General features: G+C 51.5%; 1 protein-coding gene across 1 annotated transcript in view; it reads right to left on the bottom strand.

Moving 5' to 3' along the window:
• FAH (fumarylacetoacetate hydrolase) overlaps window positions 1-26192 on the bottom strand; it is a 36106-nt gene extending 9914 nt beyond the window's left edge. The window contains exons 1-11 of the mRNA XM_065900663.1: window positions 25984-26192; window positions 21572-21682; window positions 20132-20253; window positions 19594-19643; window positions 19142-19232; window positions 11440-11537; window positions 11299-11351; window positions 6428-6527; window positions 5539-5669; window positions 3662-3737; window positions 1464-1510 (exon numbers count right to left, since the gene is read on the bottom strand). Coding sequence (XP_065756735.1) covers window positions 1464-1510; window positions 3662-3737; window positions 5539-5669; window positions 6428-6527; window positions 11299-11351; window positions 11440-11537; window positions 19142-19232; window positions 19594-19643; window positions 20132-20253; window positions 21572-21682; window positions 25984-26064 — 960 coding nt within the window. The 5' untranslated portion in view covers window positions 26065-26192. The remainder of the gene's footprint in view (window positions 1-1463; window positions 1511-3661; window positions 3738-5538; window positions 5670-6427; window positions 6528-11298; window positions 11352-11439; window positions 11538-19141; window positions 19233-19593; window positions 19644-20131; window positions 20254-21571; window positions 21683-25983) is intronic.
• Between the last annotated feature and the right edge of the window lie 992 nt (window positions 26193-27184).

Below are 27184 nucleotides of genomic sequence, written 5' to 3' on the forward strand. Positions count from 1 at the left end.
CAGTAGGCAGGCCTCTCACTGCCGTGGCCTCTCCCGTTGCGGAGCACAGGCTCCGGATGCGCAGGCTCAGTGGCCATGGCTCACGGGCCCAGTCGCTCCGCGGCATGTGGGATCCTCCCGGACCGGGGCACGAACCCGTGTCCCCTGCATCGGCAGGCGGACTCTCAACCACTGCGCCACCAGGGAAGCCCTGCATCAGTCTTTAGGGAGATGCAAACAGAAATCACAATCCCCCAGAAAGGCGGAAATGAAAAGGCCGGCGATATCACGTGTTGACTTGGATGTGGAGCAGCCAAAACGCTTACATGCTGCACGTGTGAGTATAAATTGGAACAAGCCCTTTGGAGAAGTGTTTGGATGTACCCCTCAGCTGAGTATGGATACATATCCTCTATGACCCAGCAATTCCATTCCTGGATATCCACCCAACAGACATGCACACATACACGCACCAAAAGACTTGGACTAGAATTTTCACAGTAACTCTCCCCCTAAAAATGGAAACAACCCAAATGTCCATCAAGAGTAGAATGGAAAAATCCATTGTGGAACATTTATACTGTGAACACGATACAACAGCTAAGAATCATGAACTGTCACTGCAAACTGCAACATGGTTGAATCTCAGAAACATAATGTTAAAACAAAAGAAGCCAGGGCTTCCCTGGTGGCGCAGTGGTTGAGAGTCTGCCTGCCGATGCAGGGGACGCGGGTTCGTGCCCTGGTCCGGGAAGATCCCACATGCCGCAGAGCGGCTGTGCCCGTGAGCCATGGCCGCTGAGCCTGCGCCTCCGGAGCCTGTGCTCCGCAACGGGAGGGGCCACAACAGTGAGAGGCCAGTGTACCGCAAAAAAAAAAAAAAAAAAGAAGAAGAAGCCAGATAGAAAAGAGTATATACCATATGATTCTGTTTTTATAAAATTAAAAAAACAGACAAAATGAATGGAGGGTAAGCGAAGTCAGGAGAAAGTTTACACCCGACGGGGAGAGGGGTAATGTGCCTGGAAGGGGCCCCAGGGGACAGCTGAGGTCCTGGAGGTTTCCCGTTTCTTGATCCGGGTGCTGGTTGCACAGGGATGTTGTTTTGTGAGAATTCATTGAGCTGTACACTTATAATGTGTGCATTTTCATATCTATGTGTTATACATCAAATAAAAGTTCACTTTAAAAAAATACGTCACTCTGATCAACCCAGCCCCTGGCAAGACAGAAGTCAGGGACTAGCCCCTTAGAGGAATATCTATTATTCCCCAGGAAAAGCACTGGCCGTGTCCATGCAGCCTCCGTCTGGAGGGGCCTCTGTGACCTCCTGGCCTCTTTGGAAAGAAAAAGGGCCATGGAAGCTCTAGGCCCACATGCTGACCCATCATCATAGCCCAAAATGGATGCTATCCCCCTGGTCCTCCCAGGAAGAAAGGTCTCCCTCACTTCCAAAAAGCAGTTTGCCTAACTTCAAAGCTTACCTTAAAATTGGACCTGCATATGGTAGCTGCTTGGTTCATTCCTTCTCCTGTTGGGTAGACAAGACAAGTAACATTGACAAAGAGACCTAATTCTATTCATCAAGGAGGGAGGGACCCACCTCGTAGGGGGAATCGTTTTGTGGTTTAAGCTTCCCATTGTCTAATGTGATTCTACCTAAAGAGTCCATGAACCAATGAGCTCATACGATATCAGAGCTGGGAGGCGTCCACAGAGAGGATCTAGTCCACGGATGGCAAAGAGATGCACACAAGACACCACTTCCTCCTCCCACACCCACAGCAGACAGCACAAATTGATCACAGTACTGGTATCCTCTGAGATCAGATGCAGCCTCAGAACCCCCCTTAACATGATGCTCCTGGAAGCTGGTCATCAACTGGAGATACTGTACAAACTGAAACCAACTTGCCATACCCCCCCCCCAGAGCCCTTTGGACAGCTGGGGCCATCTGTCCCCTGCCAGACTCCTCCCGTGATGGATAATGTGCTACTATTTCAACAATATTTATTAAACAATTACACACCTACTACACACAAGGTACCAGGCCATTGCTGTACCATTTCTGAAGCGTGCTAATAATCAGAAAGCTCTTCTGCTCCCCAAGGACTGGCCTTCCTCCCCTGGCCCTGTCTTCCTTTCTGAGGCTGCATAGAACAGGTGTGCTCATCGGCCCCATGGAAGGTCAGGGTCCCCCAAGCCTGCTTCACCCAGACCCCAACTCAGAACATCAGAACTGCACATTCAGGACTGGTGTGGGGAAGGGTCTTGGAAGCCATCCCTGCACCCGGTCCTCCCTCTTCCAGGTCTTTCTACATCTCTGGGCACTGCAACTTCTTGATAATCTTGTCCCTTTCTCCGACAGTGCACTCCCCTGGATGTTTCCAGATGGTCAGGATGAAAACAAGAGAGAAATGACCTCCAAAGAGGCATTTGTGGGTAGGAGGACACCAGCCTAGAGCTTATGACATTTGGCTGTAGTCTCAGCCTTTCCATCGGCCGGCTAAATGACTTGCGGTGAATCCCTCTTCCTCTCTGAGCCTCACTTTCCCAATTGATAACGTGAAAGAGTGGGACCAGCACAGTTTTCCAGGGGCGCTCTGGCGGCTACGAGGCTCTTCCTAGGAGCCCTTTCTTGTGTGGAGCAACCTCCTCCTGAGAGAGACAGCTCCTTCCTCTTCCTGGTGGACACAGCCTGCTGCCAGGATCACCTCCGTGAAGGATGGAGACCCTGGAAGCTGCAGCGACAGAGCCACAGCAGAGCCTGGGGTATGTAAACAGGACAAAAAGAGGAGCGAGATCTAGGAAGAAAAGAGATTGGCCAGAGTGTGGCCCAGGACGTCTGTGTGCAGCCCCTAGACGAGCCCTCTCCCAGCGCCAAGGGCCCCCATCAGGATCGGAAAATGACACCTGATTCTACCCAGGTGCAGGTGCTGTTCTAGACCTTGATGTGAATCACCTTGCTTACCGCTCACAATTACACCTTGAAGTCGATACCACTATTATCCCACTTTTCAGACGACAAACTGGCACAGACAGATTCAGTAACTTGTCCAAAGTCCCACCGCTGGGCAGGGGCAGAACCAAGACTCGAACCCCAGCCGTGGCCTGCAGAGCCCGGCTCTCTCTTACTACTGCTCCACTGGCCTGTTACCTCAGCCCAGCTGGGCAGCCTCAGGGGGACGCAGGCCCTGCTGCGAGGCTCTCAGGGCTGACCGAGAGCAGGACCTGGGGGCTAGGTGTGCTGGCTCCATGTGGTCCCGGAGGACAGAGACAGGCCCAGGAGGACAGGCTTTCAAACGGGCACTGGACAAAACATGCCACTCAAGGGTGAGGGGTTGGCAGTGGCGTGTGAGCAGAGGCTGGGCAGACTTTGGTTGGAGAGGCTGGAGAGGGGATTCAAGTGGAGGGTGAAGGTCCCAGACTCCACGGTTTCTGGCCCTAACAGCTGAGAGCCCGGTGCTATGGGGCTAAGGCCACACGGGCCCCGTGTGGCTCGCAATGAGCACAAGGGTGTCCCTTCCCATCCTTTACAAGAGCCCCCATGTCTCCCAGTCTGCAGCAGGTGGCACCCCATCACCTCCCCCCTTCAGAAGCTCAGCAACCACCTGGGCAATGGCACATGGGCACAGGGGTCCACCCAGCTGCTGGACATACCCTTCGACCCCACGACAGTACCTTTCAGGGTGACAGACAGGTTGATGTCGAACGTGTAGGGCTGGTCGTGGCGGAGATACGGCAGGGGCTTGGGGTCCTGTGAGGGCAGAGCACAGCACAGAGGGGCTGAGCCCCACAGCCCAGCAGAGCAGCTGGCAGAGAGAACCTGAGGGAGAAGGGGTGTCCCCTCTCCAGGACCCAGCACTGTGTCCCTGGACACTGGGGGGCGAGGGTGTTCATGTGTGCTGGACTCTGGGAAAAGCAGCCGAGGGAGGGGCATCGGCAGGTCAAAGGTAGACAGAGGACCCAGAAAGCCAGGGAGGGGAGCGCTGGGGAAGGGGGACAGTGGGAAGGCCAGAGATGCGGGAACAAAGCCAGACCTGCAGGGAGAGGCCAGGCCAACAGAAAGGGAAGGCGGAAGGCAGGGGCGGCCAGCAGAGGCGCTCAGCCCTTCTACTGCTGGATTCAGTGCGTAGGCAGCTTTGGTAGCCAGAGCTTTGGTAGAAGGTCTGAACTTTGGCCAAAAGCAGTGTTTTCCCAAAGAGCAACATGTACCTGAATCACTAGTGGGCCATGAGACAATGCGGGGTGATTTTATTTTAATGGTTATGTGTTTCTTTTTATGATTAACTTGGTGGCTAGTAATGAAGATCGGGACATAAAGTTCCTTTCCTAAATACATTATGAGAGTTTTCAGAGGGAAGCTGAAAAAGCATTTAATAAATAATTGTTCAGAAGTGGCAAGGGTCGTGAAGGTTGCACGTAAAGGGTATTTGGGAAGGGCTGGCATGAAGGGAGACAGAGCCCAGAGGTCTCTGGCGAGGGTGCAGCAGTGCCTGTGAACAGAGATCTGGACCAGGGATGGAGCCTGGAGGGGACGAGCAGGGGGTGTGGCGGCAGGCCAGGCGGTCCTGGGAGGGCGGGACTCACCAAAGACGGAAGAGACAAGTCTGGGAGACTGAAAATGATGGGGAGGGAGATGCTGTGGCAGGAGCGGTAGAGGAGGGAGCAAGGGGACAGGGTGAGAGTCGCACAGGAGCTTCACGAGGCACCGGTCTGTGGGGAAAGACTCCAAGTGTTGGAGCACAGCTCCATGGGATGACAGGAAGGCTGAGAGGTGTCCAGGAGCCACGTGTGAGCAAGGCGAGGGGGAATGGGACCCGGGGAAGGGCAAGGCTCAGAGCTCAGCTAGGGCTGCCCCCATGTGGAGGACGGAGTCGGCTGGAGCATCACAGGACTCTAGGAGATACAGGAGAACCAGGACAGGTCACATGCCAGAAGCCAGGGGGAGAGAGCGCCTAGGAAGAGTAGGGGGCCACCAACGGGTCCACACTGAAGAGGGCACAAGGTCCCCACACTGACCAAGGTCACTGGGCACTTTGGTGAGACCACCGGTGCTGATGGGGTGGAAGCAGCGGCCGGACTGTGACAGGCTGAGGAGCGAGGGCTAGGATTGTGAGATGGGCCTGGACAGTGGTGCAGGGACAGGAGGCTCAGGGAACACAAGGCCGAGGTTCAGCGCCAGGACGGACGCCTTGCTGTCTGACCCCATGCTGCATTCTATCAGTTGGGCTCCAGGGGGCGCCATCACACAGAACACAACTTGTTGACCTGGAAAGTTGTGCAATGTGGTGATACTGGAAGGGACCCCTTTTCCTGCCAACTGGCCAGTTCCCGGCCTCAGAGGATTCTAAAGGTTACAAAATCCCATGTTCTCCTCAAGAACTGTGCAGGGGGCAGGGAAAGCACAAGGCAGAATGATTCCTGCCACGCCTGCCTGGAGGTCCCCATAACCAGGACCCCCAGCACATGGGCATCCTCCAGACCCTCTCCACGCCTGCTGGGCAAACAGCCTTGGAGGCAGAGGGGCCTGGACTTCTTGCAGAGGGCGTGCTTACCTGCTCCTGGTTGGGCACAGCAAAGGGCATGAGGGCATCCATGGGCACCACCCACGGAGAGATGGTGGTTCCAAAACTCTGCCCGAGGAACGGCCCAAGAGGGACGTACTCCCACTTCTGAATGTCTCGAGCTACAGAAGAAGGGCCGAGCAGGGCTTACAAAGGCTGACCGGGCCCCGCGGCAAGGCTCCCCCCTTCCCTTGACCAAGGAGCACAGACACTCCGCACAGCCCTCCCCCACCCCCGTGCTCTGGCCCCAACCAGGCTGGCTGCCCCAGGACCAAGGACAGAGGTCCTCTGAGGTCACCGTGCCAAGCTGCAGCAAGGAGAAGGATGACCAGAGGGCAGGCAGGATACTTCCCCATGAAGGGGCTGGAAGCTCATCCTCATACTGGGAGGCAACACTTGCTGAGATTCACAGCACCACGGTCCTCCTGCAAATGGTAGAGGGGCTGAGATGGGCTCAGAAACTGGGCTGCTGTGTTTGAAATCTTAGCTCAGCAACCAGCTGAAGCCGTCCTTGTGCCTCATTCCTCACCCGTGTAAAACAGGAGTAGTAATATTATCAGTGTCTCGTAGGGACCTGACAGGAGAGTCCATGTGACGTAATCAGCCCTGGGCCTGGCACAAAATTGCTCAAACGTACTAGCTGTGACATCAGCCTTGTCCCTGTTCAACTTACAAGAAAACTGGAGCTCAGAGAGGTGAAGTAACTGGCCAAGAGCTCAGAGCTGAGAAGTCTGTTTGATACCCAAGCCTGTGCTCTCAGCCACTTTGACCGGCATCAGACCCAGGAGACCATCCGCGGCTTCCCAAATACCCAGCCTTCACCCGGAGCAGAGCGCGCGCAGGAAACTCAACACCAGAATGCCCGACATCCCGTGATTACCACTCCAGTCGTTCATAAGGACCATTCCAAAAATGTGCTCGTGGGCCTTGGAAATGGGGATCGGCTCTCCAAATTTGTTCCCAGGGCCTACAAAGAAAGCCTGCCAAGGGGAAAAGTTGATGAGAATCTGGCTCTGACCTGCTGCCCCAGGTCACTTGCCTGGAGGGTAAAGGTCAGGCATTTCCAAACCCCAGCTAGGGACCTGGACCGTTGTGTACGAATCCACAGTTTCTATGCCATGACCAGCACCCGAGTAGACAGGCGGCTACCCCGGGGACATGGTGAGCAGCTGCGTGCCAGTGCCCACCCAGGGCCCCCACTCACGGCCCCTGATCACCAAGGCAGACCCCTTTCCCTCCTTCAGCCCGCCCCACACCTCTGCCCTTTCCCCTTCACCCGATACCGTGCTCTGCATTTTAAGATTTGACAGCTACACCAGGCTTGTGAAAAACGAAAATATCAGGGTTTGTATTCGTGTCACAAAAAATCAGAAGGCCTCTGTGATGTGCAGTGAAGAGAGCCTGCCGGGGCGCACCCCGCACCCCAACCCATCACCCACCGTCTCAGAGGAAATTATCACCAGCACAACGTCCAGGAAACAAGAGAATACGTAGACATCATTGGGGGGGGAGAATTGAGAAGATAACTCAAAAGCACACAAAATCAGCTATGACATTTGCAGGACCTAGGCTGCAGTCATATTCATTCTGTGACAGTGTTTAAATGTTGCAAATTTTTGTCAAGATTCTAAAAAAAAAAAAAAAAAAAAAAAAGAGATGCCATCTTATAGAGAATCTTACCACCATCGTCAAGATTATCTGTGCTCCCTACCTGTCACTGTTTCTCCACACAATGACTTTCTATTTTTCCTCTACCTGGGACCCTTTGCTGCAGTGCTTGCACCTGGACAAACCTCTCCTTGAGCAACAAAATGCAAAGAAACTATACAGGACTAAAAATAACTGGGTGCATGCACAGGTGGGGCAAATTATGGACAAAAAGATACAAAAGATCAAAAAACCCAAGTGCCATTTCTGAAGAGCTGGGAGCAAAACTGGTGTTGGGAACAAAAGCAGGGTACTGTGCATGCCCCCTGCACACAACACCACCTAGGGGTGGGCAGACCACCTAAGACAACCCTCCGGCCCGACCCCTGGACACACCCCTACCCTCACCCCAGATAAGGAACAAGCTCGCCCCCCCACCCCAGCTCGGGGAGCAAGCAAGGGAAACTGTTATTTGTTCTCACTGCACCCCCCCCACCCCCGCCGCTGCAGCAGCAGGGGCCCCAATAAAGCCTTGCCTGAATTTGTCTGCCTCTAGGCAATTTCTATTAATTAAGGAGGCCAAGAACCCTGGTCGATATCATGCCCACCCCTTCCACCACCCCCCCGCCCCCCTCCCCCGGAAATAGGAACCAACACAGGTGAAGCATCTGTCTGCAGAGTCCTCCGTTCCCCCAGAGAGAAGACCCTGCCCCCCAACCGGGGGACCCTGCTCTGGGGGATCTGGGTTGGGAGACCTCCTCTTAGGGTTCACGGGGCAGCCTCACAAAGGCATCAGGGGGCGGAGGGCTGGCCGGTAACGCCCTGCTGGGACTAGGGGATTAGAGCCCACCTGTTCCCCTCCTCTGGACAGAATCTAAAGAAATCACAAGGCAGGGCTGGAACTACAGGGAGGTCCAGCCTGCCTCCAATCAACCTAGATTCCCACGCCCCCAGCCCTACCAGCGCACTCCGCAGCCACTTCCCTCCACCTGCACGAGGAGACACTCTGCGCATCACCTGAAGCCCTGAGTGCTGACTTTGAGAAGCCCCCTCCACGGCCTGCCCGCACCTCCCTGCCCCGGCCTGGCTCCGCTACCCAGCATCCCATGACCCGGCAAAGACTGAAGACACTGCCGGTGTCCCGGGACACTCCCCTCCAGTTCAGCTCTTCCTTCCCATCTCTTTCCCGGTCCCTTGACCTTGGGGGCTTCCTGGAATTCAGTGTCCCTCTCAGAATGCACAGCCCTGCAGCATGAAGTGTCCTTGGGGGTGAGGGAACCAACTAGATTGATGTCGACATCTGGCTGTGAGATGGCAATCTTGCTGTGCAGGATGTTACACCGGGGTAGAGTGTGTGAAGGATCCTGGAGCTCTCGGTACTGTTTCTTACACCTGCACGTGAGTGTACAATGATCTCAAAATAAGTTTAATTTTAAAAAATGCACAGCCCTGAAATAACCACAGGTCTGAGGTTCTGCAGGTCCAGCCACAAGTGCAATGGGGCTGATGTCGTTGATTCTTGTTATTGGTAATAATTATATTCTATAAAGTCATTAGAAACACCGAGTTAGCAAATACAGGTATATCGCTTCTAGGGGAAATACGGGGCTAAGTTCCTGCCAGCCTCTGGTCACAACATTCACATCTACAAATCAGCATATAACCTTGCTTTGTGTGTGCTTCTGTTTAAGGACAGCTGGTTTCATATACAGGACTACCTTGGTCATATGTCAGGTTGCTGCCAGACCACAATTAAGCGAAGATCTCAATAAAGCGAGTCACACGAATTTTTTTTGGTTTCCCAGTGTTTATAAAAGTTAGTTATGTTTATGAAATAATGCCACTGGCAGCAACATGGATGGACCTAGAGATTGTCATACTGAGTGAAGTCAGGGAGAGAGAGAAATGTCGTATGAAATCGCTTATATGCACAATCTAAAAAGAAATGATACAAATGAACTTATTAACAAAACAGAAACAGACTCACAGACTTAGAGAACGAATTTATGGTTACCAGGAGGGAAGGTTGGGGGCTGGGGGGAGGGATAGTCAGGGAGTTTGGGATTGACATGTACACACTGCTATATGTAAAATGGATAACCAACAACGACCTACTGTATAGCACAGGGAACTCTGCTCAATATTCTGTAACAACCTAAATGGGAAAAGAATTTGAAAAAGAATAGATACATGTATATGTATAACTGAATCACTTTGCCGTACACCTAAAACTATCACAGCATTGTTAATCAACTATACTCCAATATAAAATAAAAAGTTAAAAAAAAGGAACTTTAGAAAAAAAATTCAAAAATCAACTGAAACTCCAAAAAATAAAAAAGTTATAGTCTATTAAGTGTGCACTAGCATTAGGTCTAAACCATCAATGTACATATCTTAATTAAAAAATAATCTATGGCTAAAAAATGCTAACCATCATCTGAGCCTTCAGTAAGTCATAGTAGTGACATCAATGATCACCGATCACAGATCACCATAACGAATACAATAATGATGAAAAAGTTTGAAATATTGGGACTTCCCTGGAAGTCCAGTGGTTAAGACTCCGTGTTTCCACTGCAGCGGGGCATGGGTTTGATCCCTGGTTGGGGAACTGAGATCCCACATGCTGCCTGGCATGGCCAAAAAAACCCAAAAAAGTTTGAAATATTACGAAAGGGGACTTCCCTGATGATGCAGTGATTAAGAATCCGCCTGTCAACGCAGGGGACATGGGTTCGAGCCCTGGTCCAGGAAGATCCCACATGCCGTGGAACAACTAAGCCCGTGTGCCACAACTACTGAGCCTGTGTGCCACAACTGTTGAAGCCCGTGTGCCTAGAGCCCGTGCTCCACAACAAGAGAAGACACCGCAGTGAGAAGCCCGCGCACCACAACGACGAGCAGCCCCCCTTCACCACAACTAGAGAGAGCTGGTGCCTGGTAACAAAGACCCAACACAGCCAAAACTTAATTAATTAATTAATTAATTATTTTAAAAAAAGAGGGACTTCCCCAGTGGCACAGTGGTTAAGAATCTGCCTGCCAGTGCAAGGGACATGGGTTCGATCTGGGACGATCCTACATGCCGTGGAGCAACTAAGCCAGTGTGCCACAACTACTGAGCCTGCGCTCTACATCCAGAGAGCCACAACTACTGAGCCCATGTGCCACAACAACTGAAGCCACGCGCCTCGAGCCCGTGCTCTGCAACGAGAGAAGCCACCGCAGTGCGAAGCCCGCGCACCACAACGAAGAGTAGCCCCTGCTCGCCACAACTAGAGAAAGCCCGTGCACAACAATGAAGACCCAACGCAGCCAAAAATAAATAAATAAAATACATTTATTTAAAAAAAGAAAAGAAAAGAAATATTATGAGAATTACCAAAATGTGACACAGAGACACAAAGTGAGCAAACGCTGTTGGAAAAATGGCACCAGCAGACTTTGCTCGATGCAGGGTTGCCACGAACATTCAATTTGTAAAAACGCAATATCTGTGAAGTGCAATGTAGCGAAGTGCAGTAAGACAAGGTCTGCCTGTATGTGGTTGATTCATGAACATGAACTCAAGGCACAGGCACTATCAGGCCCCAGGGCAGCTTGTCTAGCACACACGTTTTCAACAGGGTGCACATCACAACTTTCTTGTGCTTGGGAGCTAGCACCTCAACGAAAAGCACAAAAATGGAAAATAACGTGGCACTGAATAGACAGTAAAAAGGACACTTGTTTGCAGTACGAGAGCTGAGACACGAAGGCAGAGCCGGGCCTTGTTCAACCTCAGATGGGGACACGCACATCGGGAGACTCAAATTTTTTGCCACCCTGTGCATGCCCTCAGGTGACCCCCCAAAAGCTCCCGCTAGTATTGACTTGGAGGTTACGAACGAACTGTTAGTGAGTAGGTGAATTTTCAAATACGGAATCAGTGAATAATGAGGATGGACAGTACTTCCGATGGCCAAGTGGGGACCCAGGACTGCCATTAACGTGGCTGAGATGGGGGAATGGCCTGTCGTCCAGGGCGGCCATCCCAGGGAGCTCTCCTGCCCTAGTGTATATACAGACCCTACGCCAATGAAACATCAAGACATGGCTTACTGTTTCCAACTCGAAGTCCAAGAGTTTGCAGGCACCATACACAGGAGGCTTAGCTGGAATCATACCAGAAAGAGGCTAGTGAGTGCCAGGCATGGAACTCAGGGTGTGGGGACACAGAGCGGAGCACGGCAGGGTACTTACAGTCATCGGGTCTCATCTGTCCCTTGGGCCTGCGGATTGGGGTGCCAGACACCACGATGGAGGAAGCACGGCCGTGGTAGCCCACTGGTAAGTGCAGCCTGAGGAAGGAAGGAGAGAGAAAGCATCAACGCTGTTACACGTGCAAAGTAAATTTCAAAATGTTTTCAAATTAAAAATGAAAGGGAGAAGGAATAGTCAGGGAGTTTGGGATCAACTTGTATACACTGCCATATTTAAAATGGATAACCAGGGGCTGGCTCCCCTAGTGATGCAGTGGTTAAGACTCTGCACTCCCAATGCAGGGGGCCCAGGTTTGATCCCTGGTCAGGGACCTAGATCCCACATGCATGCTGCAACTAAGAGTTCCATGCCACAACTAAGGAGTCCATGTGCTGCAACCAAGGAGCCCACCTGCAGCAACTAAGACCCAGTGCAACCAAATAAATACATAAATATTTAAAAAAAAAAGTGGATGAGAAAAAGAGAGCTTTAAAATGGATAACCAACAAGGACCTACTGTATAGCACAGGGAACTCTGCTCAATGTTAAGTGGCAGCCTGGATGGGAGGGGAGTCTGGGGGAGAATGGATACATGGATATGTGCGGCTGAGTCGCTTTGCTGGGTACCTGAAACTATCACAATATTGGGGTTTTTTTGGTTTTTTAAAATTCATTTATTTATTGGCTGCATTCGGTCTTTGTTGCTGCGCGCGGGCTTTCTCTAGTTGCGGCGAGCGGGGGCCATTCTTCGTTGCGGTGCGCGAGCTTCTCACTGCGGTGGCTTCTCTTGGTGTGGAGCACAGGCTCTAGGCGCGTGGGCTTCAGTAGTTGTGGCACACGGGCTCAGTAGTGGTGGCACACGGGCTTAGTTGTTCCCCAGCATGTGGGATCTTCCCGGAACAGGGATCGAACCCATGTCCCCTGCACTGGCAGGCGGATTCTTAACCACTGCGCCACCAGGGAAGTCCCTATCACAACATTGTTAATCGGCTATACTCCAATATAAAAGAAAAAGTTTTTTTAAAAAAAGAAAGGGAGTCAACATATATACATGGCTCAAATATCGAAAGGTACTCCCAAGTGTCCAGCAATAGATAAACAGGGCTTCCCTGGTGGCGCAGTGGTTGAGAGTCCGCCTGCCGATGCGGGGGACACGGGTTCGTGCCCCGGTCCGGGAAGATCCCACATGCCGCGGAGCGGCTGCGCCCGTGAGCCATGGCCGCTGAGCCTGTGCGTCCGGAGCCTGCACTCCGCAACGGGAGGGGCCACAGCAGTGAGAGGCCCGCGTACAGCAAAAAAAAAAAAAAAAAAAAAATAGATAAACAGATAAGCAAGAATGAGGTCTATACAGACAATGGAATGTTGCTCAGCATTAAAAGGGATGGAAATAATGACACAGGCTACACCACGGGCGAAGCTTGAGGACACTGTGCTAGTGAAATGAGCCAGACACCAAAGAACAAATACTGCCTGATTCCACTTACATGAGGTACTTAGCGGAGTCAAATTCATAGAGACAGAAAGTAGAATGGTGGTGGCCAGGGGCTGGCGGGGCGGCGGGTGGAAACAGGGAGTTATTCTTTAATGGGTCCAGAGATTCAGTCTGAAAAGATGAAAAACTTGTGGGGACGGATGGTGGTGATGGGTGCACAGCAATATGAATGTACTGATGCCACTGAACTGTGCACTTAAAAATGCTTAAGACGTAAATTTTTTTTTTTTTTTTTTTTTTTTTATGCGTTACGCGGGCCTCTCACTGTTGTGGCCTCTCCCGTTGCGGAGGACAGGCTCCGGACGCGCAGGCTCAGCGGCCATGGCTCACGGGCCCAGCCGCTCCGCGGCATGTGGGATCTTCCCGGACCGGGGCACGAACCCGTGTCCCCTGCATCGGCAGGCGGACTCCCAACCACTGCGCCACCAGGGAAGCCCAAGACGTAAATTTTATGTTATGTGCAATTGACATTTTTCAAAAAAGCAAAAGGTACTTAAACAGTGGGGAAAAGTATGATTTCCTCCCATCCTTGTCTCCGGCATCAATATGGTGTTGATGCAAATACACGCAGAATAACTGAAATGGTTACCGTGTACGTACTCTGCGCTGAGAACACGCAGCATCACACGGGTGCTTTCCTGTTGTTTCCCTTTTCATGCCCTCCTCACAACAGCCCTGCACGGTAGGCGTAACGGGACAGCGCCGAGCAAACTCAGGCTCAGGAGCGTCCAAGGCTTGGCCGAGGTGACCCCGTGTGAAGTGCTGCCATTGGAATCCAAACCTGGGTCTCTCCGACCACAAAGTGCTGCTGCTTCCCCTGTAGCCCCCTCCCTACCTACTACAATGGGACCCGGGGACTAGATCATAAAGCTCAGAGCGGGAGAGCCATCCAGAGCACAGGAACACTGTCAAGAGTTCTGTTTATAAGACAGAAATATGGGAGAGGAAATGAAAGGGGAAAGAACTCCCAAGCATCCAAACACCATCATAAGGTGATTTACGGTATGGTACGGTACTGCTAGGAACAGACCGACTGAACAAGTTGGTTAAAACAAAGAACATAATACACAAAAAGTGAAAAACGTTTTTGCATAACAAGATAAGTTAGATCCTGTAATGGGTAGAATATGGTTCCCTGGAAGTATGTCTACGTCCTGACCCCTAGAAAATGCGAACTCGACCTTATTTGGAAAAAGGGTTTAAGTTAAGGATCTTGAGATGACGTCATCCTGGATTAGCCAGGTGGGCCCTAGATCCAGTGACAAGTGTCCTTATAAGAGGCACACAAGAGGAAACAGAGAAGAGACGAAGGCCCTGTGTAGACAGAGGCAGAGTCTGCAGTGATGCTGCCCAGGAAGGATGGCCTGCAGCCACCAGAGCTGGACAAGCAGGGAGATGGCCTGTCCCCTGGAGCCTCCAGAGGGAGTGAGGCCCTGCCAAAACCTAGATTCCAGACCTGCGGCCTTCAGAACTGCGAGATAATAAATTTCTGTGGTTTTAAGCCACCCAGCGTATGGAAGTTTGTTACAGCAGTCCGGGAAACGAATACAGACCCACACCTCACATCACACACAAAAGGAAATCCCCAGTGGATTATAGATCAGAATTTATGCAGAGTAAGGCTCTAAGAAGTACTAGGAAAAAATACTCCCCAAATCTTCAAATTCCTGAGGTGGAGAAAGTCTGAGCACGACATAAAAGTAAATGCCGGGCTTCCCTGCTGGTGCAGTGGTTGAGAGTCTGCCTGCTGATGCAGGGGACAACGGGTTCGTGCCCCAGTCCAGGAAAATCCCACATGCCGCGGAGCGGCTGGGCCCGTGAGCCATGGCCGCTGAGCCTGCGCGTCCGGAGCCTGTGCTCCGCAACGGGAGAGGCCACAACAGTGAGAGGCCCGCGTACCGAAAAAAAAAAAAAAAAAGAAAGTAAATGCCATGAAGGAAATGATTGACATGTTTGACTTTATAGAAAGGTAAAATTTCTGCATCAAAAGAGACAGAAAATAAAGTAAAAAGATGCCACATTGGGAGAAAAGAGTTGCACCGCATTACAACCAAGGGTTAATTTCTATTCAGCACAAAACAGTCTTTCAAATTAATAAGAGAGCACTGACTGTGTAGAAGAGTATCTGTGAAAGAATCTCTAAGCAGCTGATAACGGTTTTGCCTTCAGAGAAAGGAAGGAGGATGAAGGACAGGGTGGGAGAATCTTGCTTTGTTCCCACTGTTTACCCATAAATTCCTTTGGAATTCCGGACTATGTACATGCATTGATGATTTTTTGTAGCTTTTAGTTTTTTAAATGTTTGAAAATGTATTTTGCAATATTTATGATATACAAAAAGATATAATAAGACAAATAACCACAGAGCACCAACAGGCTTTCTAAGCCAATTAAAAACGCCCCCTTCATAAGGACCCCCCTGGCGGTTCAGTGGTTAAGACTCCGCGCTTCCACTGCAGGGGGCATGGGTTAGACCCCTGGTCTGGGAACTTAAGATCCCATGTGCCGCGTGGCCAAAAACATCAAAAAATAATAATAACACCCCCTTTGTAGCCCTCCCAGTCCCTTCCCTCTGCTTCCCACCCCTCCAGACCCCACCCCAGAGGGGCCACCACCTGGAATTTACTGTCCCTTGATATTTCTATACACTTTTACCACTGTCTAGTATTTTTCGCATCTTGTTAGATAAACGGCAATTTACCATGCATTTGCCTTATATTACTTAATCAAAAATAATCCATTTTCGTAAAGACTGAGTTAGATTTAAGTTTATTTACACGGAGCAATGTCAATGACATATTAAAGTGAAAAACACAAATGTCAGCATGGTCTCGTTTTGTTAACTAAAGAAATGAAACGTGTATGTGGCCGTGCGTGTCCGTGTGTGTGTGTGCATACCCGTAACCTGGAGAGGTGAAGGCGATGGGCCAGCCAGCATTCAGAGTAATGGCCTCTGGGGAGTGGGCTGGGGGTTTCCCTCTTCTCCCCCTTTGCTCCCCTTATTGGCTTAAGTTATAAAATACAACGGTGTGCAATTACATTACATGTAATGATTCAAACAGCACAGAAGTTAGTCAGCTCTCCCTATCCAGCCACTCCCCTGAAGGAAGTAAAGTTGGTCTGGAATCTATTATTCTGGACCTTTCTCTACGCTCATAGCAGTCTATGCAAATGTGTGCATGTGTGTGTGTGTGTGTGTACAAGTGTGTGTCTATGTGTAGATATGTGTTTAGGTATATGTGTGTACATGTATGAGTGTGCATGTGTGTGTGTGAGGCTCAATAATAGCCTCTCAAAAGATACCAAGGTCCTGGGACTTCCCTCATGGTCTAGTGGTTAAGACTCCATGCTTCCAATGCAGGGGGAGTGGGTTTGATACCTGGTCGGGGAACTAAGCTCCCGTAAGTCATGAGGCACGGCCCACAAAACAAAAAAGATATTCAGGTCCTATTCCCTGGAACCTATAGATGTTACTTTCTATAGCAAAGGAGACTTGCAGATGTGATTAAGTCAATAATCTTGAGATGGTAGAGATTATTCTGAATCATCCAGGTGGTCCTTAAATGTAATCATGAGGGTCCTTATAAAGGGGAGGCAAGAAGGTCAAAGAAGGAATTAGGACAATTGCAGATGGAACTGAGACAGGCTGGGACCTGGGACCCTTTGCTGCAGTGCCGCAATCCTTGCACATGGACACATCTCCATGAGCAACAAAATACTAAGACACTGTATGGGACTAAAGATAAATGCGTTCATGTGCATGCACAGTTGGGGCAAATTCTGGACCCAAAAGGTACAAAGAGACCAAAAAAATCCCAACGGCCACTTTTGAAGAGCCTGGGGCAAAAACAGGGGGTCGGGAGCAAAAGCAGGGTACTGCGCATGCCCCCTGCACACAACACCACCTAAGGGGTGGGCAAAACACCTAAACCATCCCTCCGGCCTGACCCCTGGACACACCCCTACCCTCACCCCATATAAGGAACAAGCTTGCCCCCCCTCGGGGAGCAAGCAAGCAAGGGAACCTGTTGTTTGTTCTCGCTCCCCCCACCCCCGCTGCAGCAGGGGCCCCAATAAAGCCTTGCCTGAATTTCTTGTCTGGCCTCTAGTCAATGTCTATTGCTTGGGGAAGGCCAAGAACCCTGGTGGGTAACAGAACCAAGAGGGTGGAGTTATCTGAGGCAGGGGTCCCAAGCCAAGGAACGTGGGCAGCCTCCGGAAGCTGAAAAAGACAAGGAAATGGATTCTTCCCCTAGAGCCTCCCAGAGGAATCAGCCTTGCCGACACCTTAACTTTGGCCTAGTGAAGCTGACTTCAAACTTCTGACTTCCAGAACTGTGAGAGAATATATCTGTGTTGCTTTAAGCTACCGAGTTTGTGGTAATTGGTTATAGCCACCACAAGAAACTAATACAGTATGAATGTACATATATTTTTCTTTGTCTTTTTATAAAAATGAGAACTCACTTTACACAATACCCTCACTTCATATATCATGAAAGTGGGGCTTCCCTGGTGGCGCAGTGGTTAAGAATCCACCTGTCAATGCAGGGGACATGGGTTTCAGCCCTGGTCCGGGAAGATCCCACAAGCAGCAGAGCAACTAAGCCCGTGAGCTACAACTACTGAGCCTGTGCTCTAGAGCCCGCAGGCCACAACTACTGAAGCCTGTGTGCCTAGAGCCCGTGCTCTGCAACAAGAGAAGCCACTGCAGTGAGAAGCCCGTGCACCGCAACGAAGAGTGGCCCCCGCTCTCCGCAACTAGAGAAAGCCCGCGCGCAGCAACAAAGACCCAACGCAGCCAAAAATAAATAAATAAATAGATAAAATCTATTTTAGAAAATATATATGTATATCATGCACATGACTTTTGATCCTAAATCTTTCTTTCGACAGCTACAAAACATTTCATATTGTGAAAAGACCATGATTTTTCAACTAGTCCTCCACCAATAACCATTCAGATTGCTTCCAGCTTTGGGTCCTTAGAAAGATTGCTGGTAAACATCTTTGCCCTTGAATACAAACATTATTTCTGTAGGATAGATGCATGAAAGTAAGACTGTGTGTCCAATGGTATGCACATTTGAAATTTTTACTTTATGTATTTTCTGTTTCGGTTAATTACAACAAGCATATATTACCTTTATAATAAAGGATATATGCATAAAGTAAAAAAGGCACAGCCGCCAACTACTTTGCATCAAACATTGAGAGAGAAAGCCTGTGTGCTCTTACCCTGCAGAAGGAAATGGGCTGGGACTCCCCCACTTGGCCTGGACCATGCACAGGGCCAGAGTCTTGACTCATCGGCCTCCTGCAGTCCTAGATGCACCCTGGCCTTGTTCTGCAACCTTGGCCTGGTTGCTTAACTTCTCTGGGTCATAACCCACTCTCTTCCCCCTTCTTCCTCTTGGTTCTGACAGACGCAGCCCCTTCTGGTACAGCTTATCTGAAACACCCACTAGAAGAGGGGAAGGTCTCTGTCCACCCCAGTGACTGTGTGTGGCCCAGGGCACTCGGCCTGGGGCGTGTGCCTGCCACTGTGCTCTGATAACCGTCACATCTAGAGGACAACACACAGCAAAGGGCAAGGATCTTGGCTCTGCGTTCTAGGCTCCGGCAATGGCCTTGACCTGGGTGTTAGGAGACAGCCTTTGGCCCTGTTTGTCCTCAGGCAAGTTGCTCCTTCTCTGTTTCCCTTCCTGTGAAATGGGGGTGTCAGTCATAGCCTTGGCGACCCCAAAGAACCCCTCTGAGGATCAAATAAATAAATGCAGCCCCCGTTTCGAGCTGACCACTCTTTGAGAAAACACAGCACTGGGCACACTTGAGGAGTCTCCTCCATCAGAAGAGTCTAAGTATGGAGAATGTTGGCATGGAAGACTTGCCAATAAAACCGTAATTCACAGCTTACAAACAAAAGGATCTGGAAGGATGTTAGTGAGTCAGGATCTAATTCCAACCCGTGTTCTCTAGATCAAAGAGCTTAAGGGAAGTCCCCATGATCCCACAGCAGGTCCAGGGCCGAAGGGAGAGGAGGACCAGAGTCTGAGGCCACTGTTTCCAGAAGTGGTGACATCATGGTCATTGTTAGCTTTCCTCCCGGGTTTCCTTAACCTGAGAGGACTTGGCAGCTCCTGGGACAACACGCTACCGGGCACGTAAAGACAGACTTGGAACTTAGCCACACACTGGTCCAGAACATACCAATTGGGCATCAACGGGTTCTCTGTGCCCCTGAACATGACTCCGACATTGGTGGCGTGGTGCCGAGAGGAATAGAAGTCCGTGTAGTCGCCTGCGGGGGAAAGGTCGGGAGATGCCGTCAGTGACCTGGATTCCGCAGGTCGGAGAAGGGCCAGTTCCGAGGCGGGGTCGGAGCGGGAGAACAAGGAGGGGTGGGCGGAAGGGGCCGGGAGAGCATGCCCGACATGCGACACAAATTCGCCTCACTAAAAATTCGTTCTGAGAACTCCCAGTTGAGAAACGAAAAAGAAACAAGGAGCCGAGACTTCCTGAAACAGACAATGGAATTTGCAAAAGAGTGGCGGACACCCCTCCCACCCGCGGGCTCGGCTCGTCAGGCCTTTGCTCAAGCTGTGCCTGCCCCTGAGCAGCCAGCTGCTCCGTGTGCGTCCTGGTAAAGAGACTGGACTCACCTATGGTGGCCGGAAGATGCATTGTGGCGGAAGCCTGGGAGGTGAATGCACTGAAACACAGAACAAGGGGCTTCAAGGTCGAGCTTTGGTCATTCACAGGCTCAGTCTAGATCATGGCCCAAGTCCTGCTCACAGTCTTCAGCGAGCACTTCCAGACTGGCCTGGGGCCACCCCAGGATGGGCACCCACCCACTAAAGACAAGTTGCCTCTCCCTCGCTTCTATGTTCCACTCTAGGCAATGGGCTATATTACCCCTTGTTTGGAAACCAGACAAGGACACAAATGATGCTGAAGAGGAATGGCTGAGTGAACAGGGGAGTGGGCCGGTGGGCCAGGCATGGCCTGGACACCCCAGTCCAGGCAGAGAGGTAATCCCACTCGGCCCAGAGCCCTCTCACCAAAATGCAGCCCAGGTCGGGGCTGGATGAGGCCAAGGCAGCCAACCCGTGACTCAGAATGTCCCTGACGACCACACCGTCCTCTTCCGACAAGCCAGGTCCCCTCCTCCCCACCCACCACGGTCCACGGGCTCCTCACCGCTTCCGAAGCTCCGTGTCATCTCTGAGCCTGGCTTGGCTGGCGGACAGCAGGTTCTGCAACAATCCCCTTGCCTCCTTCCAGGCAGCCTGACCCAGGCCCATGAAGCTGTTGAGAGCTGGCTAGGACCAAGATGCGGAGGAAGAAAGAAGATCACACATGGGAAAGGCCCTTGTGCTACCCCTCCTACTGACAGGAGAGAGCCTGGCCAGCTTTCTGGGTCCCCTGTCACTTATCCCAGTTCATTCCAACTCTCAGGACTTTGGTTCCTAGTTCTGTCATCTGTTCATTGAGCTGGGGAGATGTGTCATCTTTCCTGATGGGGTTTCATCCCCTCATGGACTTGCAACTGGCAAAGCCTGGGGGCTCCTATCTGGGACAGCTGCCTGGTTAAGCTTGGCCCCGCCTGCAGTGAAAATGGCTGCGTTCCTCCAGGAGGGGCCTCCGGTCTGCAGGGGTACTGCAGTCTACACCAATCCCCTTCACATAAGTTAAGAAGAGGTTTCTGAGCCAGTGAAGTGTAGCAGAAAAAGCACTTGTGGATTCTCAAGGCCAGAGTTCCAACCCCAGCTCCAGTCCTTATAGCCATGTGACTTGGGAGAATTGTGTCCCGTTTCAGATTAGACCCTCATCCATCTAATAAGGATTCCATTCCTATGCGAGAGGGTCGTCCTGAGAATTGAACAAGAGATGTGTGTAAAACTCCTGACACATAGGAGGTACTCAATATATATCATCTTCCTTCCATGGAACGGGAGGGAGGATGCACACCAAAGCACTGGACCATTTACAGGGAAGTAAATTCACGTCCATCACTCATGTACGTATCCTTCAGGCTGACTCCTAAAGTGGTGGCAACGCAGAGGGCACTTGGGGCAAGCTGTCCATTCTTCCCAGGCTGGAATCAAACCTGGAGGGCAGGGCTCATGGCTCCCTCCCTCGGAGGGCCCAGCACCGGCCTGGAACAAGCAGAGACTCAACCAGCTTAAAATGAGGAAATGAACCAGTTATTGGAGAGCATCATCTCAGAGACAACTGGGGAGGGCCTAGGACTGTGGAGGGACTGACACTCTTTTTTCCGGACGCGCAGGCTCAGTGGCCATGGCTCACGGGCCCAGCCGCTCCGCGGCATGTGGGATCTTCCCGGACTGGGGCACGAACCCCTGTCCCCTGCATCGGCAGGCAGACTCTCAACCACTGTGCCACTAGGGAAGCCCGGGACTGACACTCTTCTCACCTAGGAACCCACCCTGCGCTGTCCCAAGGCTACCTCTTGCCAGCCTGTCTGTCTCACAGCCACCCCCCAACCTTACTCGAGTAAAATCTCTGAGCCCTCAAGGCACTACCTCTATCAGAAACGTAAGGCAAAGGGCATTTTCTTAGTGGCATTTGCAACAAAGGCCACTGAGATCCAGGACAAGCCATGTCACAATGTCCTACCTGATCAAAGACATCCTGGTGTTGGGAGAGGACAGGCCCAGTGAAGAGGTGCTTAATGACACTGAGGTCTAGGATCTGGTCACCAATCGCCACGCCGATCCTTGGTCTTGGCTGGGAGGAAGGTGGCATGGTCAGCACTGGGCAAAGCCTCAGCCGGGCTTGGCTCACTTACCCAGCAAGTCTGTCTATTTACAAGCCCATGGCTCTTGTCTTTACATGGCCCTCTGTGGAGAGGGACTGAGGAACTGGATCCTTAGCACCGTACCCCAGCTCCCTTTGCCTCTCAAAGGGCTGAAATTGACCCTGTGATCTCTGTCCCGGAAGAACCTGGTGCCATGCCTGCCTCTAGGACAAGAAGGGAAAAGAATCTGTGTTTCCTGAATGGAAAATAAATCAAATACCCCTTGGAGTGGGTAAGTTGAAAGAGGCCTAGTCCAAGCCCCTTATCCAGGCAAAGTCCCCAGCAAAGCTCCTCAGGTGTTGCTTAAATGCCTTTAGTGATGACGAGCTCACCACCTCACCGGGCAACTGCATTATTTCTCAGGTTTAACCTAGGCCTTCCCTTGGGGGCAATTCCTCTGCACAGCAGAGCATGTCCCAGGCACAGTGCTGAGGGCCAGGGGCTTGGACTAATGAGCTCTGTTATGGCTCAAACAGAGCAGAGCTCGGGTCACCAGGGAGCATGAAGCCGACTGCTCAGAGCATGCAGGAAAAGTTCCTTTCTGCACCATCAAATCCCAGCTTCAGGCCTGAGTGTGACAATATCGCAAATATTTGGCAAAGCCTGACCTTTGTCCACATGGCCCTGAAATTTGCTCATCAACAAGGAACTTGAGAGCATGTCTGCAGACTCGACCTCCTAAAGCTCTGTCCCGAGCTGAGCTTCCAGCTCTCCTGAACCAGCAGCTTTGCCATTTCAGCTCCAGGGAGTTTAGAGGTGGGGCTACTGGCTGGCCTTATCTCCAGTGGCTGCTCATTTCAGGGGGCTGAGAGAAGATGGCTATCCCTCCGTGCACAGGGGTAGACCGGAGCCACACCCTCACCTGGCCCTGAGGCCCCGGGCAGACCCTGCTCATGAGGAAGCTGCCTGGAGAGGGTGGTCCTCATTCCCAGCTCCCTGGGCCTCATCTCCCTGGGCAATGAGCTGGGCCACCTGGACCCCAGCGGCTGCCCACTTAAGGGATATACAGGCAGACCCCTGGGCCACTTCTCTGACCCTGGCCCCCACACCAGGCTGCAGGAAGGAACCGAGGCCACTGAGCAACATCAGAGACCTAATCACAAGTGTGGCTGCCTGCCTCCTCGGCTGCAAGCAATGGCAAGAAGCTGCCCTTGTGTTCCAAACCCTGGCAATTGTGAAACCACATGTTGAATCTTCTAGACCTAGACGTGAGGACCTGAGACAGTGAGTCCCTCTACTTTAACTGTTGGGAGTTATTTTCTTCAGTGTTAGACTCCCGATCCCTGGGGTCCTGCCTACTCTGTCATTCACCATCTTATCACTTTGGACAAGTCCTTGGTCCTCTGAGGGCCTCAGGTTCCCATGTATAACCTGAGGGAGACAAATTAGTAAGAGATATCCTATGTCTAACTTTACGACAATGCGTGTGCATTGCCTCCGCTTTATAACATTTGGTCATATCCGATAGAATGTTGTCCAAAGGAAATCTTTACCCACCTCCCAGTTTGACAGAGGGGAAAGCATGGGGTTTGGGAGCTCACAGCTGTGGGGTGCAACCCCAAATATGCCTCTTACTGGCTGTGAGACCTGGAGCAGGACTCTTAGCCTCTCTGAGCCTCAGTTTCCTCATCTGTAAAATGGGGACAGTAGCACAACAGCAAGTTTGTAGTGAGAATTCAATTAATTAACATCTGTAAATCTCTTATCGCCAGACCAGACACAGGACAGACATTCACTCAGACAAAAAAATTTATGGAGCGTCTACTTCATCCCAGCAGTACACTGACGATAGAGGAGAGACATGGTTCCCACCCTCCAGAAGCAAAAGGAGGCACACGGTGAGGTGACAGACGATAACTGTGGCTGGAGTTCAGTGAGGGTGCTGAGGGGACAGCTCTCTCTGAGGAGGTGACATTTAAGCTGGGCCCAGAAGAGTGAGAAGAAATCAGGCATACATAGAGTAGGAAAAAAAGAGTATTCCAGATAGAAAGAACAGTACGTGCGAAGGTCCTGAGGCAGGAAACTGCTCTTAGAAAGTTCCAGAAACTGGGACTTCCGTGGTGGTCCAGCAGTTAAGACTCTGCGCCTCCAATGCAGGGGGCCTGGGTTCAATCCCTGGTTGAGGAACTAGATCCCACATGCTGCAACTAAGAGTTTGCTGCAACTAAAAGATCCCCAGCGCTGCAACTAAGACCCAGCGCAGCCAAAGTAAATAAATAAATATTAAAAAAAAAAAAAAAAAAAAAGAATACTTCAGAAACTGAAAGGCAGCCAGTGTGGCTAGAGAGAGCAGAGGGTCTGGAGGCAGAGGCAGGGCCGGAACCATGGGGACTTGAACACCTTGGCCGTCAGCTCCAGATTACTGCAGCGTCTGTTTCTCAGAAGCCACGGTCCCTGTCTTCACAGAGAGAGCCAGGGTCTGCTCTACTAGTTCATGAGCAACCCAAGATGGAGGAAGGGTGTCCCGTGTGCCTTTGATCCCCAACTCCCAGCCCAGAATCTGGCCCAGAATTGGGGTCCATAAGCATTCACTGAATAAAAGAATGACTAAAATGAAAGCCGGATTAATTCACTATTGTTCCACCCAAATTATGCACGGCTGGCCACTGGCATGGAGGAGTGGGAGGCTGTGTCTCGGCGACTAGGTCAGCCTGGAGAGGCAGCCACCACCTTTGGAATGCCCAGTGCCTGCGGCCATAGCTTCAGACACAGTCTGTTCCACTTGAAGGCCCTCAGCCTTCTGCAATGCCCAGGGGGCCCACTCCCAACCCCCAGCACTCTTTTCAGAGGGGCAGTAAACCTCCCTAGTGGCTGTCCTTGCACATTCTAATGTGGAACAGCTGGGGCATGGAGTCTGAAAGCCACTAGCCATACCCTGAGGGGCGTTCATTCCAGAATCTTATGGGAGAACAAGTCAGAGCACCCCCCCACCAAAGGTTTCTGCCTAATGGATTTGTGTAGTAAAGGTTGAGGACACACAGCTGAGGACAAAGTATCAGCGGAGTGCAGGGAAGGGCTCGCCAGCAGAGTGCACTTGGCTAACACAGGTTAAGGTTTAACATGCATCTTATTTGTATTTGCGGCCCTCCAGGGAACTGAGTGTTACCTTTTTGCATCCTTGCAACAACTAACTGGCCAGGCCAGGCAGTTGTGAAACCACATGTTGAATCTTCTAGACCTAGGCATTTTTGCCATGGGGGCAGGGAACCCAGTTTCCAGGAAGGGGCTAACTGACAGGAACTCCATTTAGCAAACGGTTCCCGAACACTTGGGCGCGAGCAGATTCTGGGCTTCTATGAATCAGGAGTTTACCTTTAAAGCTGGGAGCAGAAAGCTAAGCCCAAAATACCATGAATAAATCCAGGGGAATCTGCTTTCCCCACCCAGGGACCTTCTTATATCTTTGTTGATAAACCCCCAGTTTTCAAAGATCTCTTTCTGCCAATCAGACTACACTTACTAAGTGAAATTTCATTTCTCTGCCCAAAAGGGCTTCTTCTGATCAGCAAGGGAATGCCAGGGAGCCCAGGGAGCTGAAAGAAGTCCAGCTGGAAGTAAAGAAACGTAACCTCTTAGATCCCAGGCCTCTACCGCCAGCAAAGGCGCTCATCCCTCCGAGCTACTGAAAATACCGGGTCAGTTAATATTTCCCGAGTTCTAGGGTTAGAGGCTAACCTGGGAGAAAACAACCGGTTACAACGTGGTGCCTTGGGGGAAGACGACAAAGCCAAATGACTTCGGAGTAGGCAGTATAACTGTGCTTCAACTCCTCTGTAATAATAAGAGAACTTGCTCTGCCTACCTGAAAGGGAGACTCATATGTATCGTTTCATTCTGCGTTTAATTCTCACACAAACCTGCAGAAACTGAGGCTGAGAATTTCAATAACTTGCACATCTAGAAAGTTACCAGGAGGTATCTGAACCCACAAGTACAATCCATGATCGGCCCCTCCAAAGAAAAAAGGCCCTTGCCTCCACCCCACCTCCCATCGCACTCCCCAGGGAGGAGAATGCAAGGCACCGCTCGTTAGGCCCCAAATGACACCGGCGGTCTTCGCGACAGGCGTCTAGCAGGGAAACAACGGGCCCGATGTTCTGCTCCGTCGGGTGCTGGCGGAGGTGGCAGGGCTGGGCTGAGGCCAGGGGCGGATCAGGAAGGTGGCGTGGGGGTCCCGGGCGGAGGGGAAGCCCTCCCTCCCCGCGCCCGGAAGCCGAGCACTGCAGCTCACGTTGCCTTTGGTGGAGAAGACGCCGTAGGGCAGGTTGTGGATGGGGAAGTCGGAATCCTCGGCCACTGGGACGAAAGACATGCTGATGGGCACGGAGCAGGGTGGCGGGCTGCGAGCTGCGCGCGGCTAGCAGGACTGGATTCGCAGAGGTGGTCACGCAGGGTCGCGCCCCCTGCGGGCTCCGCCCCTTCAGGCCCGTCCCTCCAGAGCTGACGCTGTGACACGGTAGGACCCGGCCCGCCCCCTCCGAGGGCTCCGCCCCTCCTGGAGCCCGCGCCCACCAAGAGACCGCCCTCTAGCCCCGCCCACCAAGAGACCGCTCCTCCACTAGGCCTGTTCCTCCGCAAACTCCACCCCTGCACAATCCCTCCTCTCCCTGTCACTCCAGCTTCGCAAGCTCCACCCCCGCACAATCCTTCCGGGCTCTCCCACTACAGTTTTGACCCTTCGCAAGCAGCCCCCCCTCCTCTTTGAAGGTCCTCGTCCCGGAGTCCACCGCCCGGGAGACCTCGGTCCAGCTGCCAGGCCCAGGGTCCCTGGTCCTACCGAGAGCGATCCCCAGCTTGGCATTTAAGGCTCTGCCCCTGGTGACTTCAGCCTCGTTTTCCCCCGGCTGCGTGGCCCGCCCTTCTGCTCAACAGAAGTCTTGTTGGGTTTCCGGGACACAGCAGACCCTTTGACGCCAGACGCTGCCTCCTGGGCTGGTACAATGCTTCCAGTCTCATCCTTTCTGCCTTCATAAACCATGCTAATCTGTCAGCTATGGCATTTCCACTTTATCGGGGAAAGGAACAGTCGTGCCTGTTTGGAAGGCTTACATTAATGAGATTAATATTCTAGAAAATATAACTCACCTGTTTCATATTCTAGTGTTAAAATGACACTGACAAGATGTTTGACCTTGGACAAGTTACTTAACCCCTTTCTGCTTCAGCTTTCTTCTCTGTATGACGTTGACGATCATGGTTTCTACTCCACAGAGTTGATAGGAGAATTGAATTAATTGTGGAGCATTTGTGCCTGGCATAAAGAAACTATTTGTGTGTAAAGATTGAAAGGGGAGACTGAGAAAAAAAATACAGAGAGAAAAGAAAGAGAGGGAAAGGGAGTGAGGGAGAAAAAAATGAAGGAAGGGAGGGAGAGAAGAAGAACAAATTTACACCTTAATCCTCTTTGCGATGCTGGTGACTAACAGCAAAAA

This window comes from Phocoena phocoena, chromosome 2, assembly GCF_963924675.1.
Source record: "Phocoena phocoena chromosome 2, mPhoPho1.1, whole genome shotgun sequence".
NCBI lineage: Eukaryota > Metazoa > Chordata > Mammalia > Artiodactyla > Phocoenidae > Phocoena > Phocoena phocoena.